The 16,395-nt window shown below is 36.0% G+C and overlaps 3 protein-coding genes and 1 non-coding gene across 8 annotated transcripts; 2 read left to right on the top strand and 2 right to left on the bottom strand.

Annotated features, from left to right (window-relative positions):
* The first annotated feature begins 2,628 nt into the window (after positions 1-2,628).
* On the top strand, positions 2,629-5,946 carry LOC18590406 (splicing factor U2af small subunit B-like). 3 transcript variants are annotated; one of them, XM_007015898.3, is made up of 6 exons: positions 2,629-3,086; positions 3,423-3,509; positions 3,597-3,678; positions 3,997-4,123; positions 4,212-4,671; positions 5,684-5,946. In XM_007015898.3, exons 1-5 carry the CDS (start codon positions 2,850-2,852, stop codon positions 4,624-4,626), a joined length of 948 nt encoding a protein of 315 aa, XP_007015960.2. In that variant the 5' UTR covers positions 2,629-2,849; the 3' UTR covers positions 4,627-4,671; positions 5,684-5,946. The 3 variants fall into 3 exon arrangements, with proteins under 3 accessions (XP_007015960.2, XP_017983739.2, XP_088666331.1); XM_018128250.2 differs by having other exon boundaries at positions 5,613-5,946; XM_088810205.1 differs by having other exon boundaries at positions 4,796-5,946.
* Positions 5,947-6,993: 1,047 nt separating this feature from the next.
* TRNAL-UAA (transfer RNA leucine (anticodon UAA)) lies at positions 6,994-7,076 on the bottom strand. The gene has a single exon. It is a non-coding gene; the product is annotated as a tRNA-Leu (tRNA).
* Positions 7,077-7,171: 95 nt separating this feature from the next.
* LOC18590405 (splicing factor U2af small subunit B-like) lies at positions 7,172-10,389 on the top strand. Of its 3 annotated transcripts, none has more exons than XM_018127587.2 (6): positions 7,172-7,599; positions 7,885-7,971; positions 8,062-8,143; positions 8,400-8,526; positions 8,612-9,082; positions 10,090-10,389. In XM_018127587.2, exons 1-5 carry the CDS (start codon positions 7,363-7,365, stop codon positions 9,033-9,035), a joined length of 957 nt encoding a protein of 318 aa, XP_017983076.2. In that variant the 5' UTR covers positions 7,172-7,362; the 3' UTR covers positions 9,036-9,082; positions 10,090-10,389. The 3 variants fall into 3 exon arrangements, with proteins under 3 accessions (XP_017983076.2, XP_088665685.1, XP_088665684.1); XM_088809559.1 differs by having other exon boundaries at positions 10,019-10,389; XM_088809558.1 differs by having other exon boundaries at positions 9,207-10,389.
* Positions 10,390-11,094: 705 nt separating this feature from the next.
* On the bottom strand, positions 11,095-14,133 carry LOC18590404 (histone deacetylase HDT1-like). The gene is made up of 9 exons (XM_088809560.1): positions 13,976-14,133; positions 13,256-13,326; positions 12,933-13,164; positions 12,670-12,732; positions 12,388-12,578; positions 11,954-12,004; positions 11,780-11,867; positions 11,513-11,624; positions 11,095-11,428 (listed from the first exon to the last, which is right to left on the bottom strand). Exons 1-9 carry the CDS (start codon positions 13,986-13,988, stop codon positions 11,368-11,370), a joined length of 882 nt encoding a protein of 293 aa, XP_088665686.1. The 5' UTR covers positions 13,989-14,133; the 3' UTR covers positions 11,095-11,367.
* Positions 14,134-16,395: the final 2,262 nt, after the last annotated feature.

Genomic DNA, 16,395 nt, shown 5'->3' with positions numbered 1-16,395 from the left:
CTTCGAAGCCTCACATTCTAGACGATATAAGCTAATTCCTCCTCATCATGATCATGTTGCCTTGTGTGACTTTTACCACTCCATCACAAGCAGAATATCTTTACCCTTTGGAGTCTAACGGGTTCAATGATATTAGATTTTTACGCATCTCTGGGACATAGGCCACACCACCCAAAGAGCGCACAACCCCATCAAATATTTTTATTTTCATCACTCCAAGACTCATGACCTTCACTATTGACTTATTATCCAAAGTCAAATTCCCAATCACCTCTTCTTGAAGTAAATTGAAACAATATTTTTGATAATATATGTGAGTAATAAAAGCAGAATCTAAATACCAATAAAAATTTGCATCCATATTTTCTGAGATTGCAAGGACATCACAATCATCACCTTCAGCAACGAAAGCACACTCACCTTTATTCTCGTTACTTTGATCTCCTTTTGTAGGACAATCCCTTTTAATATGTCCATACCCTTTGCATTGAAAGCACTAAACATTGTTGGATCTATACTTGTCACTCTTAGATCCCATACCGGTTGACTTCCTCTTACGAACCTCAGTTACTAATGCCAAGCCACTAGGATCTCTATCCCCTTTCTTTCAGGCTTCACGAGACATTAACGTTGCTTGTGCTTGTTCTAACGTTATTGTATCCATCTCACATATCAGAGATTTTACAAATACCTCATAAGAGTCTAGAAGCGAATCTAGGAACAATAGTGCATTTTTCTCTTCCTCCATCTTCACATTAACCTTCTTCAACTGATCAATGATTCCATTGAATTCATTCATATGCTTCATGAGGTCTCCATTCTCCTCTATTTTTAAGCGATACAACTTTCGCCTAAGCTGCAACTTGTTGGAAAGATTTTTCGTCAAGTAAATCTTCTCAAACTTTGTCAACGACCTTGGAGCAAAATCCTCATCAATAACATGGTTAAACACGTTATCTTTAATGCAAAGCCAAATAGTGCTCATACACCTTTGCTCCAACTCTGCCTATTCAACATCATTTATGTCATCTGGTTGTCCTTCCTTCTTTCTTAGCGAAAGGCGCATTAAACTTTGCTGCATAAGGAGATCTTTCATCCTCCTCTACCATTGTGTGAAACTAGTCTTCCCATCAAACTTCTCGATTAAAAAATTCGTAGAACTAGTAACTTTTGACATCCTTGTTAAATCTTGAATTTACAGAACCCGAAGCTCTGATACCAGTTTGTTATGAAAATTGTTCAAGAAACAACAAAGATAAAACCCAGAGAAATCAAGCAAACAGAAAAACACAAGAATTTATATGGTTTGGCCTCTTACTTACGTCAACGGAGTGAAATTGTTCTTTTACTATTGAGAAATTAAAGTACAATAAATTGACCTCTGTAGTTCCCCAAACCAACCGAAGATCTCTTACACACTTTTTTTCAATAACGTCCCAAGAACACTCACCCAAACCACTCTAGTTTCACCTAAAGCAAAAGATAGAGTTACAGGGTGTCCTCTCTTTAGAGCTCTCAAAGCATTACTTGCAATTTTAAAGCTTAGAGATCCACTTTTATAATATAAAAGTCCAAAGTATAATATGATTAGGAATCGATGTGGAATAAAAAATTTAAAACCATACAACTATTCAATGTTGTAAACAAACAAGAATCCTAATCAATTAAAATCTAGAATTCTTGTCAACCTAAAACTCAACACCATTTGTCCATTTTCAAGCTTGTGAGACTGCTTAACTCATGTAACCAGCCCTTTCCTATATGCTTATTCTGAACTTTTTATTTTCTTCTTATGAGGGTTAGGATTGAAAATTTATCAAGAATATTAAATGCAAGAGCAATTTTAAAGTCAAAAATTAATCTTTCTAGCTGAATATTATTCAAACATTTGTTAATTCCCAATCAAAAAACTTTAACCAGTAAGGTTCTGGCTGATCATAGAAGGGAAACCACTGATGGTTATCTGCAATATCTGGCAATGGATTTGCTAGCCCCTTACACACTCTAAAGGAAAAACAGAACATTTAAGGTAAACCAAGCTATTGTTTTTCCAAAACTTAAGATTTGGCTATGTATCTGCTACTCTATTACACCAATTCCCTCGGCCTTATCCACATATAAATTATTATTGTGACTTAAGGCTAAATTTATTCATAAAGATATGAATATATAAATATAACCGCATGATCTGTTAGCTTCTGCTGGAAACGTTTCATGGGCTTGAGCCCAGAATGGATTTGCAATTTTCAGTTGGGCTTTTGCTGGCCATGGTTTGATGTAAATTCAAGTGTAGCTCCAGAAATGACCCTAGCCTACGCATATCGATGGGTCTGTTCAAGTGATGAAGATGGGCCGTGGTTGGATGAACATCCAAAATAGTCTTTGCCTTTTGTTTATGAGAAAATTCAAATGAAAAGATGGAGTTTTGAATCTTGCAATTACAAATTACAATCACTTGGTCAATCCTTGGCTTGTTTCTTTACTCTTCTTTTTTTTTTTGGTAAAAGTTTCAAATTGTTCTTTGCTTCTGCTCACTAATGCAATCCATCTCAGGGTATAAAAAAAAAAAAAAACCTATACCAAATATTTTGGTTGGGTAAAATCAATATCATTTCCTTTTTAATTGTGGACACAGCTAGCAAAAAGAAGCCATCATGATCCAACGGCCACAATCCCATCGCACAAACTCGAATACCCAAAACCCTTCTCTCACACTCCGCACCGCCCGATAATCCCCGTCTCGAAACCACGCTTCCCCTCGTGAAGGAAAAGAAAAAGAGAAGGAAAGGAAAACAGATCCTTCGAGGGAGAAAGGAAGAAGGAAAACAGAGTGAAAATAAAAGAGAAAAATGGCGGAGCACTTGGCGTCGATATTTGGTACGGAAAAAGATAGGGTGAACTGCCCGTTCTATTTCAAGATAGGCGCGTGTCGTCACGGAGACCGGTGCTCGCGTCTCCACACCAAGCCCAGCATTAGCCCGACTCTTCTTCTCTCCAACATGTACCAACGGCCCGACATGATCACCCCCGGCGTCGACGCCCAGGGTAACCCCATCGACCCCCGCAAGATCCAGGAGCATTTCGAGGTAAATTCCCAAAAATTTAAGATCTGAAAGTTTTAAGTAATGGTATTTATTACTATGATTAAGTGATGTGTTAGGGTTTTAAGATTTAATCTATTTTAATGATTTATTTGTAGTTGTCTCTGTTCGGATATTGTTTTATGGGTTTTACTATTTTTAAAAATGTTTTTGTATTAAATGCGGTAGTTGATGTTAATGTTGTGAAATCCTATGCATCTGAAATAATATAGTAACTTAAATGGTATAAGAGAAATTATGAATTTGCATTCCACAGAGAAAAGCAAGCAGTTACTGTAACAAAGGAAACAGAGTCTTACATGCTTGATGTTAATTTTGCAGGGTTTTTATGAGGATTTATTTGAGGAACTGAGCAAGTATGGTGAACTTGAGAGTCTGAATATATGTGACAACTTGGCTGATCATATGGTAAGTGTTTTCTTTGGGCAATGCATATTTGAGATTATCTTTGTTTGATAATTTGAAATGTTAGGTATACTTCAATTTCATGGACAGGTGGGCAATGTGTATGTCCAGTTTAAAGAGGAAGAACATGCCGCAAATGCACTTAGGAACCTTAGCGGAAGATTTTATGCTGGTTTGACATCTTCTATCTTTTTGTATTTTTCTTTTTATATCTATTGTTCAGTTATGGATCCGAATTGCAACATTTGCTTGTGTGGCTATGTTACATTATTCTTTTGTATTAGCTTCTATCTATTGGTAAATTTGGTTTTTCAATAGATGATTGTGTTCTTACCTTACCCTTTTGTATTAGTTTCTATCTTTTCCTAATTCCTAATAGATGCTTCTGTCGTTAAGTTGTCATTTTGTATTAGCTCCTATCTATTGGTTATTTTGGAAGTGTGTTATATTAGATACTTGTAGCACTAAATTGCCTTACTTTTTGTTGCAGCTCGTCCTATCATTGTGGACTTCTCACCTGTGACAGACTTCCGTGAAGCCACCTGTAGGCAGTATGATGAGAACACTTGCAACCGTGGTGGATACTGTAATTTTATGCACCTTAAAAGAATCAGCAGGTTGGAATTTTTTTTCTTTCCTAATCTGCATTACCTGTATATGGTCATGGTTTAATTGGTCTAAATTGATTGTGTTAATCTTCATTAGGGAGTTGAAGCGCCAATTATTTGGGAGGTATAGAAGGAGGCGAAGTCATAGCCGAAGCAGAAGCCCTCAAAGGCATCGTAGTAGTCATGAGGAGCGCTCTCATGGTGGGCGTGGACACAGTAGACGGTATGATGATAGGGATCGTTATCATGAAAACCGGAGCAGAAGGCATAGAAGTACAAGTCCTGGCCATAGGAGAGGACGGAGCAGAAGCCCTGGGGGAAAGAGGAATCGTAGCCCAGTCCGTGAAGGCAGTGAGGAGAGACGTGCTAAAATTGAGCAATGGAACCGTGAAAGGGAAGAAGAAGAAAATGCTAACAAAGTTGATAATAATGCTGCCGATAATAACAATGAGAATGGTAACAATGGATATGTGCAGAATGATGACAAGAACTATCAGCACCAGCAGGAGTAGCCTCAGTAGGGGGGCCATTGATCCTTGATTAAATCACTCTGCCTGGTTTGTCTCCCAATCTTTTTCTTTCATTATTTTCATATTTTGCCTCCTCGGTAGAAGAAGAAATATTTCTACTAAGACCAAACATTCAGGAAATATAGCTTACTGCCCATTTTCCACTGTGCAGGTGGTGTGCAGGTTCACAATTCTTTGATATGGATTTGAAATTTGTTTTACCTTTTTCTTTTAGTTTCATGCCTTTTACAACTATTCTTGTGGTGCTTGATTGTGTGCTTGATTGCATCAATGTTTCAGAAGTTTCGAACGTGTGCCTTTCCTGAGTTAATAAATTTAATGCAATTTCTCTTTCTTTGCTTTACAAGTTCTACCATGTTTTTCCTCGAAATGACTTTCTCCTCTATTAACTCAGATTTGTCAAAGTTTGTAGACAATGTTTAAGACAATTAAGAAAGAAAAGTTGTCATGCCTGAAGTTGGATATGGCTGGCTTCCAGCAAAATGAGGTCTTAAGCTAATCAACATACTTCTACTTTGTTTTACTCTCCTCCCCTGAAGCTCTTTTTATGGCCTTGATCTCCTGTGTTCTTCAATTTCAATTTAGAAAATTCTACTGTTCATTTGGAAACCATTAGACTTAAAACATTTTTTTTTCAATTCATTCCAGATTTAAGTACAGAATGGGAGGATATAATCTATACCTTATGCCAAGTCTTTGAAAAGCTAATACCTTGTGCTTTCTTTTTTTAGCTTTATGAAAATGCATGCATAAAAGCTTGTTTGTGCACTTAAATGTTCTGTATGTATGTGTGTGTGCATGAATTTACAGTCAGGTAACATGTGACCATCCACACATCCAGGCTATTGAACGATCAAAGTTCATGGTTCGAAATTGTGTTTCATTTCCTATAATTGCTTCCTATTTTGAGCTTTTAAATTTACTTATAGGAAAATCTGTCATCTTATCAACATTATTGAGTTTTGCAGGTTCAGGTAATCCTGCTTCTTGGGACCGAGCCATTATTTTAATTGCAGCTTATCATGGAATTTGTGTACAGGTTCTCAGTTCGGCACCAGAGAAAATGGTTTAAAGGATCTCTCAGATTTGTAACTTAAACAAGAAAGCACCTGCAGCATGCAGCGTTTTATCAACTCTACTGCAAGTTATAGGTGATCTGATTGTGTCTTATCGACTAGCTAGGAGTGGTATTAGCGAGGTTCTGCCCTGCTGGACTATCGATTTGTTATTTAGTTCTTAATTTGACAGGGTTGGTTTTGTTGGATCATCAGAATCATTTTTTGTGTTAAAGACTTTGAATAATCTCCTTGCCTTTGATTTGATACTTAATTCGTAGGTATTAAATCTACAATCTTGCCTTTGATTTGATTTTCACGTGTTCCTCGTTTTCTCTCATGTGCCATAGCCAAAGAGATAAATGGCAGTACAGCTTTATGTTTGAAGCTGTTGGAGTAAATGTTTTATATAATTGTCTGCAAAAAAATTTTATGCATGGACGGTGAATTATATTATGTTGTCTCATTAGGAAGTTTAAAATTTCAGAATCTGTATAAAGATATCTTTCATAAATTTAAGGTTTTAAATAGGCAAAAATGAAAATGATTGTAACAAAAAACTATAATTCTTAGGTCATAGCATAAATTTATTTTTGCAAGAATGAGTTGATATTCATTGGCAGTTTATATTCTGGTTTTTGAAGGTTTACCATGTCAGCTGCCTGCATCCTCGTAATTCAAATTAGAATTAATAAAATATTTATCCATAGTTGTAATCGTCAATTTATTTCTATTTCATTATTCATATTTTCACCGCATGAGTGAAATAAACAATAGAATATTCTTTGGAATAGAGTTGAATATGAACATAAATTTGAAGACAAACCAGGTTTTTATTCATTTTTAATGCATGAAGGTTTAGTCTAAACTATTATCCTCCAACAAAATGATAAGAGTTGTTCTCAAAGAATGATAATAAAACAACTGATAAGAAATTATTTATAAAGCCCTTTTTGTAGAGTAATAACTCTCGTACTTGAAAATATTATCAAATGGGTTCCTATTTTTATAGGACTAGTAAACTTTTATCCATCATACATTTACTTGCCCATATAAAGCATAAAAAGAAGAAACCTTTTAAGAAGTAAAGTATTTTTATAATTGGAAGGAATAAAAAGAAAACTACTTTATTATAGCATTTGTATGTAGTTTACTTGATACAATGACTTTGATGTGTTAAGCAAATGTTAAACATCATTGATTCAACCAAACAAATTTAATAAATTTATGTAATTTAAGATAAATACCTTGTTCAACAATTTGTTAATATTGCTTTTAAACAAACAAAACAACATGCTGGCTGTGAGGTTCGAACTCACGCGCACTTATGTGCAGCAGATCTTAAGTCTGCCCCCTTAACCTCTCGGGCAAACCAGCAACTTGTGCTTAAGCCCACTGATTGTCCGACTATAAGCTGATTTCCACTTGGAAACATCTAGAAGAACGAAGACACCAAGCATAATCCGACGGCCACTATCCAATCTCTCAAACTCCAATACCCAAAACTTTTCTTCTCATTCCCGACCGTCCGATGATCCTCATCTTAAAACCGCACCTTTCCTCTGTAGTAAGAAGAGAAACGGATCGATAGCCAGAGAGGGAGGAAGGATAGGAAAAAAGAAAAACTGAGGAATAGAAAAGAAGGGAAAGGAAAAGAGAAAAAATGGCGGAGCACTTGGCATCGATATTTGGTACGGAAAAGGATAGGGTCAACTGCCCGTTCTATTTCAAGATAGGCGCTTGTCGTCACGGAGACCGGTGCTCGCGTCTCCACACCAAGCCCAGCATCAGCCCGACTCTCCTTCTCTCAAACATGTACCAGCGGCCCGACATGATCACCCCCGGCGTCGAAAACCAGGGTAACCCCATCGACCCCCGCAAGATCCAAGAACATTTCGAGGTAAATCTCCATAAAAAATAAAATCTCTGAAGCTTTTACTGTACTTATAATCATTAAGTTATGTTTTAGGGTTTTATAGATTTAATCAATTTTAAATGATTTGTTTTTAGTTAGGATATAGGTTTTCTATTATTATCATTATTAGTTCTTGTCTAAGTAAATCGAATGCCAAAATTTCTGTTAAATAGTATAAGAAAAATTTTGAATTTGCATTCCACAGCGAGAAGCAAACAGTTAATTTAACAAAGTAAACAAATTCTTGGATGCTTGATGTTAATTTTCCAGGAGTTTTATGAGGATTTATTTGAGGAACTGAGCAAGTACGGTGAAATTGAGAGTCTGAATATATGCGACAACTTGGCTGACCATATGGTAAATATTTTCTCTGGCCATTCTTGTTTGCTATTATTTGTGTTTGACAAGCTGATATGTTAAAGAATTTAAATCATTTTCTGTGGACAGGTGGGCAATGTGTATGTTCAGTTTAGAGAAGAAGAACATGCCGCAAATGCGCTCAGGAATCTTAGTGGAAGATATTATTCTGGTTTGACATCTTCTATCCTTTTGTATTAGCTTTTTTTTTCCTATCTTCATCTATGTCAGCATTTCATCCAAATTGCAACAGATGCTTATGTGGCTAAGTTACCTTATCCTTTTGTATTATCTATCTTTTCATAATACATAAGAGATTGTTATGTTGTTAAGTTGCCCTTTTCTATTAGCTTCTACCTATTGGTCATTTTGGAATTGTGTTGCAACAGATGCATGTATCTTTAAATTACCTGACCTTTTTGTTGCAGGCCGTCCTATCATTGTTGACTTCTCACCTGTGACTGACTTCCGTGAAGCCACCTGTAGGCAGTATGAAGAGAACACTTGCAATCGTGGTGGATATTGCAATTTCATGCACCTGAAAACAATCAGCAGGTGGGATGTCATTTCATATCAGCATTACCTGTATATGGTCTTTGTTTTAATAGGTCTAAATTTGTTCATTGTTAATCTACATCAGGGAGTTGAGGCGCCAGTTATTTGGGAGGTATAGAAGGAGGCGAAGCCATAGCCAAAGCAGAAGCAGAAGCCCTCCAAAGCATCGTGGTAGCCATGAGGAACGCTCTCATGGTGGGCGTGGCCACATTAGACGGTATGGTGATAGAGATCATTATCATGAAAGCCGGAGTAAAAGGCATAGAAGCACTAGTCCTGGCCATAGGAGAGGACGGAGCAGAAGCCCTGGGGGAAAGAGAAATCGTAGTCCAGTTCGTGAAGGCAGTGAGGAGAGGCGTGCGAAAATTGAGCAATGGAACCGTGAAAGGGAGCAAGAAAATGCTAACAGAGTTGATAATGATGCTGCCAATAATAACAATGAGAATGGTAACAATGGATATGCAAAGAATGATGATAAGTACTATGGACATCAGCAGCAGCAGGAGTAGCCTCCATAGCTGGGAGGCCATTGACACTGATTAAATTACTTTGTCTGGTTTGTCTCTCTATCTTTTTCTATCATTATTTTCATATTTTGCTTCCTCAGTAGAAGAAGGAATATTTCTACTAAGACCAAGCATCCAGTAAATATAGCTTACAGCCCATTTTCCACTGTGCAGGTGGTGTGCAGGTTCACAATTCTTTGATATGGAATTTGAAATTTGTTTTACCTTTTTCTTTTAGTTCCATGCCTTTTACAACTCTGTTCATAACGCTTGATTGTGTGCTTAACTGCATCATTATTTTTGAAGATTCTACCTTTTCTGTCCTTTTTCTGATACAGCCTTCCAATTAAATTCATTTTGGTCCTAATTGTTTTTGCTATTTTTCTTCTCACTTTGTTTACAAGTTTTACCATATTTTGTCTCAATGATTCTTTCCCTGCTATTACTAAGTTTTGTCAACATGGGCACTCAAGTTGGTTATGTCTGTCTGCTAGTCAGATGAGGTTTTAAGCTGCACAATTTTTCTTTTTTCTTATACTTTCCTCACATGAATCTCTTGTTATGGCCTTGATCTACTTTGTTTCTTTCAATTTTAATTTCGAAAATTTTACTGTTCCTTAGAAACGATTAGATTTAACATCTCTTTCTACTCATTCCAGATTTTAGTAGGGATTGGGAGGATATAATCCTTAACATAGGTCAAGTCTTTGGGAACTGTTATCTTCTGGATTTTGTTTATAGCTTTAACGTTTAGTATTAGGCAAATGCATGCATGAATTTTTCTTTGTGCATTGTAAGTGTTGTGTGCATGTGTGCATTCATGAATTTACAGTCAGGTACCGTGTGACCACCGCACTTCCGGGCTATTGAACGATATTCATGGTTCTAAATTGGGTTTTGTTTCCTATGATCTCTTTCTCTATTTCAAACGCTTAATTTACTGCTAGGAAAATCTGTTATCTTATCAACATTATTGAGTTTTGCAGGTTCAGGTAATCCTGCTTCTCGGGACCAAGCCATTATTTTAATTGCAGCTTATCATGGAATTTGTGTACAGGTTGTCGGTGCTGTGCTTGAGAAACAGGTTAAAAGGGTATGTCAGATTTAACTTGTAGAAGAAACAAGAAAGCGCCTGCAGCCTCTTCTCAGCTCTACTGCAAGGTATAGGTGTTGTGGGTGTCTTATGGACGAGCTAGGAGTGGTTTCAGTGAGGCCGTGAGTTGCTGGACTTTCTATTTCTTATTTTGATCTTAACTTGACAGGTGTTGTATTGTTGGAACGTGATACATGTTTGGTGTTAAAAAGACTTTAAAGAATTGCCTTTTATTATATAAGATACTTAACTCATTGCTATAAAGTTTAGTATTTAACTTTAATTTTTCCTTGCTTTACTTCTTTGTCGCGTGCCAATCCAGAATATGTTTAAGGTACTAATAGGGTCTGTATTTTAAGCTATTGGAATAATATTGATTTTGTCAATACTTAGTTTAAAATTTTACGCTCTATAAAATTATGTATTCCTGAATTTAAATGCAAATTATTACTTATTAGTGTTAGTTTATTCATGAGAGGAGATGATTATAGAATTTTAGAATTTGCAAGTAACCGATTCTTGCCTGTCTGGTGGCTTAGATGAAAGGGAAGTTGTTTTTCCACTAATTTTACGTTTCTTTTGTCAAAAGAAGAATAGATCAGTTTTGCGGTTTTCTTTTTTAATAAATTTTGAGTAAAATCGAACTGGAACGGAGTTTGGACTTGGATTTAACTCATTATTTGTTGTCTCTTTTACCAAAAAAAATTAACGTGACCAAAGGGAACAAGTCAACCTTGGCAGGTGGAGTGTTTATCCCTATATAACTGTCGTTTATATCCTACCTGTGAGGCTCATGAACTATTGCGCAATGTCAATAGCCAATACATCGTCATCCCCTAAACTATCCACATTTTATTAGAGCACTAGAATTATTAGACATCCCTAGCAGGAAGCTGCAATGGACCATAACATAAAAGTCAACTGGCAAATGAATAACATCGCCATGCAAAACTTCACTTCAACATACAATTTGAAAAGCATGAACCTTTCATTTAAGACCATGTAAATGCATACTGGCATGAATAGAACACATAAATTATAGATAACGGCATCACAATCTAAACCCTTTCCAGGATAATAACCCAAATAGTGCCGAATCAGAAAAAAGGATCCGCAAAGTCTTGTTAACCATAGACCCCTCATTTACTGATAAGCATAATCTACCAAAACCACAACAGAACACATCTCTCCCCCAAAATTAAACATGCACACAACATAAGAGCATGTTATGTATTACACCATTCATTTGCCACCATGCTTGGCCTTTTTGTGAGATTCTAGACCACCCTCAGAGCCGAATGACCTGTTCATAGTAATATGCAGGACATTAGTAAAGTAACCAACTCAAATAAAATTGGAAGTAGTTTTAAAAGTTGTAGATAAGTACTTGTTACAAGATCCACAAGAGAATTGACCACCAGACTTCGGACTCTTTGCAGAAGATTTCCCAGCTTGCTTTGATGGGTGAGGTGTTGCTGTGTGACCACCCTTCTTACCATCTGCAATAGCAAGAAACTAAAATCAGAAGAAGATAAATGGACCAATCCTAATTAACCATTACCACTTCAAAACAGCATAGAGAAAAGATAACCATTAACAATTACAACAGAAAAAAGCGGCAAAAGACTTTCATGTGAAGAGATAAGAGAACTACCTGTCTTCTGAGGTGTTGCTGCAGATTTTGCCTTTTTTGCAGAAACAGGGGTAGCAGCTTCTGCAGGTCTCTTCTTGTTTGCCTCAACCTTAGAAGTAAAAGAAACAAAATTTCATTAATGGAATCAGGGCAGATTCAAAAAATTCAAAAAGCACTTCAGTCTACCAAACATACCTTCTTAGGTGTCTCCTCATCCTCATCATCAGAACTTTCATCCATAGACATCTGCCCAGGAAACAGAACATTTTACTAACTCATGTCAATCAATTACTGCTTCATTTAGACAAGAAAGTAAAGGAAAACAAAAATGAACCAACTGAAATCCATATGTAATGATCAAAACCAAAGTCACTGCAATTTAATGCATTCATTTCAATCATTTCTACAAGGAACAGAAAATGTTTTATACCTTCACTATGTAGCTAGAAAAAAATGGATTAAAAGCAATCTACTATGCAAGTGAAAAGGGTAACAAACAACTCAGAGACCAAAGACAACAAATATCACACAGATCAGAAGGCCATTCAAAATAAATAAAATAAGGAAAAGCATCCATTTTAAGTGTAATAATGAATTAAAAATCTTTTGCCTAGTTATGAAAAAGAGACCTCATCAGACTCATCTTCATCCTCAGAATCATCTTCCTCATCAGAACCACTTTCATCCTCAGAATCACTCTCATCATCATCACCCTCAGTTTTCTTGTTATTGCTTGGTTCTTCTATCTTCACAGCTTGTTTTACAGCATCAGGTTTCCCAGCATTAGCCTTAGATGTTTTTACATCTGTCTTAGCTTTTCCTGTAGTGGAAGAAAATGTTTACAAGTTAAAAATAAGAGTTATTCAAATCTTCAACCACTAATTAAATTCTAGGACGGGAAGAGAACTTACCATTTTCTGCAGCAGCCACAGGAAGCTCCTCATCCTCGCTACTTTCTTCATCACTAGACATATCTATACATAAGAATAATATGCATGAGAAATACTTGCTAAAGACAAGAAAATTACAAATAGGCAAAATGTTTTCTAGGACTCACCAAATTCATCAGTGGTGACAAAGACAGCATCAGAGTTAAGGAAGAACAAAATGGCACAAACACACTTAACATTCATGAAAAACAAGAGTTCAGTTATCACCAAAAAACAAAATTAACTACTACTAAGAAAAGGATATCCTTCATCCGGCACAAAAGTTTTGTAACCAAGGAAATAGACACTTCCATTTTTCCAGTTGTGAGAGAGCTCAAACTCTTGGTCAAACACTAAATCAAAAGATAATTGAGGGAAATTCTGGTGGGAAAGAGTTCCAAGAACGAGTTTCTGCCCATCAGCATTTACATGGAGGGTTACAGATTCTGCTTTGTTCTTTGACTCGCCAAGTGTTGCCTAAAACACAAGCAGATTGCAGGTTATTTTAGACACAAAAAAAAAAAACATTGATAATAAAATCAACTTCAACAAATAAATTACTTCTAACCTGGGAAAGATGGATGACGTGATTGGCACCAGGGTCTGCTTTAATAGGCTTTCCAGCCTTAACTTCAACACCTAATAGTAACATTAAAATCATTTAATTTAATTAGCCGAACTAAAACACAACAATACACGTGTCTCTAAATATAAATCAGAAGTATACAATTGCAAACAGTGTCTTCAAAAATCATTACCAACAGTTACAAAAAAACCCATTTCGATCTTTGCTCTGTACAGACATACACGAATCATTGCCAACAAAATTCATTCAAACACCACAAAACGAAGTGAATCCAAAATCTTATCACAACAATGTCTGAAAGAATACTAACAAAATTAAACTAACGATACAAACAAATTCTAAAAGACGTATGCAAAAAAATTATCTGTATTGACAGTAGTACACCAGGGAAGCTAAAACCCAAGACTTCTTCAAGGCAGTAAGATAAATAGTATTACATTTCGAGAACGTAAATTCACAAATATAACAAGCTAGCTAAGCTAACCTCATTTCATCAGAAAGAGCAGACTAACAAAATAAAAAAGATCAAAGCTTCCACAAACACAACCGACTTTTAAAACCAGAAAAAAAATCGTAGAAAATGAGTAAAAATGTTCGAAGAAAGCAGCAAAATAAACAGCAGGAGAGAAGAAAGGAAACGTAAGCAAAAGGCCAAACCATCAAAAGTTATATAAAAGAAAGAACGAGAGAAAGAAGGCTTACCCCAGAACTCCATGGATGATGGTGATAGTGGGAGAGAGGGAAGCAACTGAGGGGCTAGGGTTTTGGGAGGAAGGGGAACTAGGGTTTTAAAAAGGGGAAGCGCGAGAGTATCAACGCTTTAAAGAGGGCGGAAACTTGTGTGGCAATTGAAATGAATTTATAAGTAAGTTGCCGCCAGGCTGTGTTAGTTCCATTTTTAGGGTTTTGTGGAAAACTGTGGATTCGTTAAAAAGGCTTCGTTTTTGGGCTTCGGCCCAACTTGTTTGGGCCTTAGGCCCAATCATGACTTTTAAATATTTTTCGGATGGGCGATATTTAGACCTAACCCAATGTTTGTGGACGCGTACAGAAAAGGCCCGATTCCATAAATTAGAAGAAAAGTAGTCAAGATTGATGAACAAAATGTAAGATGCGTTAAAGCAACCTGTTAGCCTTTTGCTTCTAGAGTGGTGTTTTGTAAATAACTAAACATTCTTTTTTGGGGTACATAATAAATAATTATTGAATTAAATCGCGCTTAAGATACTTCCATCACTGATATGTAAAATTTTGATATACAAAACGAACAGATCGAACATACTCAAAAGGATTAAAATTTTTCGAATAAGAATACAGTTTAAAAATCATTTAAAATAATAGTAGTCATATATACACACACCTTTTGATCAATATATGAAAATTTATTGAATTTTCAAATTACACAATAAGAGATAACTCTCTCTCATCTCGTCTCAAATTTTGATTGTAATATTCAATTGTAGACGTTCAACACTTTGTGGTTCTGCAAAGGAAAATTAGTGACAAACTCAGTTCACATTCCTCTTAGATCCAAATACTAGTGTCGTGGTTGGAAGCTCTTTGTTTGTTTTGTTTTGGAAATCTGATCTGCTTGTGGAATGCTAGGAACCAGTTTTTTATAGTTTCTAGCAGATGGCAAATGCTCTTTGATTTGGATTTTTGGCCTCTGTTGTTGATGTTACAGTGCCCTTTTCGGCACCTGGGCATCTGGTGACTCTTTCTTTTGTGTTCTTTGAACAGCCAAATTTATCTTTTGTGTGCGGCAGTTAGGTTGTCATTGTACAGGTTTTTTACCCAATCTGATTCTTAATGTCATGGGAATCCTTAACAAATCAGAAGAGATACTCGACATGACATTCCAATAATAAAGTTCGATAAAATCACCTTTGAAGAATATATATATATATAGAACAGAAAAATATCAGAATACTTGAAAAATGGGCTTTAATATGACACAAGATTGAAACATTGCTAAGACCTAGGTTTCATGTTTTATTCAGACAATGCAATATCGAGACATATGTAATGTTATCATATCCTTATCTTGTGAAAAGTATTAAATATTTAGTTCAGAAAAATACATATGGAAAAAACACACGAGGATACAAATTCAATTTGTGTAGCAAGGATTCGATAGAGGAAAGCTGATCAATAAACCAGCTCAAAAAACAAGTCTACAACAAACACAGAGCGAGGATAGCTTTGATTTGCCACCATACTTTGTCTCTTGGGGTGTTACGCCCATTGCACATGTCATATTCACTATAATTGCACTAGTTCCATTTTGTTAATAAAATGATAAATTAAGATCCTACCCTACTGAAACGATTGCATGTTGAGGTTGTCAGATTTGAGACAAAAATCTCGTGGTGTCCAAGCTAATCTTTTGTTCATGTATCTGAACACCAGAAAACGCACCTCGCCTAACCAAACACCACTCAAAGGACATCTTACATCAGATTATTGATCACTGTCCTGTTCTTTACACGTTTTTACCTTGAGCTTTTGCCTTGTAAATAAACAAAACAACTCTGTTCATTGATGTGCATTTTTTTGTTTTGTTTTGTTTTGTTTTATTATGTGCCCCACCGGCCTCCACAAGCTTTCCCAAGATAAAATTTGACAAAGGAAAAAGTTTGGAAGGATTCCTGAGACATAGACCTTTGCTTTGGGGATACATAGGTTTCAGACGGCAAGACCCTCAAAAGGATCAGGTTTTTAGGGCCGGGAATGCTAAGCTTTTGATTAAAAAAATGTTTCCAGTCATTGCACATATGCATGCCATCGAAACATATTTCCCTGCTTTTTCATTTGTCACTCCTCCATGTGCCTCCATGGCAGCTTGGGATTGCTCCAAAACCCACATAAAAATGTTTAAAAATATTTACAAAAATGCTTACAGAAAGCTGTGGTTGGGTTTGCATATATATGCAGAATTCTTATTATTTCTTGATGATATATTAAAGAAGAATGCAACTTAATTCCAGGAAACATCTAATCACTAAAACTATTCTTTAATTCATTGTATCGTAGTCATAAAAGAGAATCATTGTATCCTCAAAGAAAGGCATTGACGCAGTTCATTTACTTTTGAAGGTGGGTGATGTTTATGATAAATAATA

Source organism: Theobroma cacao, chromosome 9 (genome assembly GCF_053813885.1).
Source record: "Theobroma cacao isolate CCN51 chromosome 9, ASM5381388v1, whole genome shotgun sequence".
Classification (NCBI taxonomy): domain Eukaryota; kingdom Viridiplantae; phylum Streptophyta; class Magnoliopsida; order Malvales; family Malvaceae; genus Theobroma; species Theobroma cacao.
Note: the sequence above shows the minus strand (reverse complement) of the source record. Positions and strands in the feature narration are given on the sequence as shown.

Bases quoted from the DNA above. Each gene is read 5' to 3' on its own strand.
- LOC18590405 (XM_018127587.2), top strand. From the start codon at position 7,363: ATGGCGGAGCACTTGGCATCGATATTTGGTACGGAAAAGGATAGGGTC. The intron at 7,972-8,061 runs GTAAATATTTTC...TTCTGTGGACAG, and splicing joins ACAACTTGGCTGACCATATG to GTGGGCAATGTGTATGTTCA. The intron at 8,527-8,611 runs GTGGGATGTCAT...AATCTACATCAG, and splicing joins CACCTGAAAACAATCAGCAG to GGAGTTGAGGCGCCAGTTAT.
- LOC18590404 (XM_088809560.1), bottom strand. The intron at 13,165-13,255 runs GTTAGAAGTAAT...CTTGTGTTTTAG, and splicing joins ACGTCATCCATCTTTCCCAG to GCAACACTTGGCGAGTCAAA. The intron at 11,429-11,512 runs GTACTTATCTAC...TACTATGAACAG, and splicing joins TCTTGTGGATCTTGTAACAA to GTCATTCGGCTCTGAGGGTG.
- LOC18590406 (XM_007015898.3), top strand. From the start codon at position 2,850: ATGGCGGAGCACTTGGCGTCGATATTTGGTACGGAAAAAGATAGGGTG. The intron at 3,087-3,422 runs GTAAATTCCCAA...TTAATTTTGCAG, and splicing joins AGATCCAGGAGCATTTCGAG to GGTTTTTATGAGGATTTATT. The intron at 4,124-4,211 runs GTTGGAATTTTT...AATCTTCATTAG, and splicing joins CACCTTAAAAGAATCAGCAG to GGAGTTGAAGCGCCAATTAT.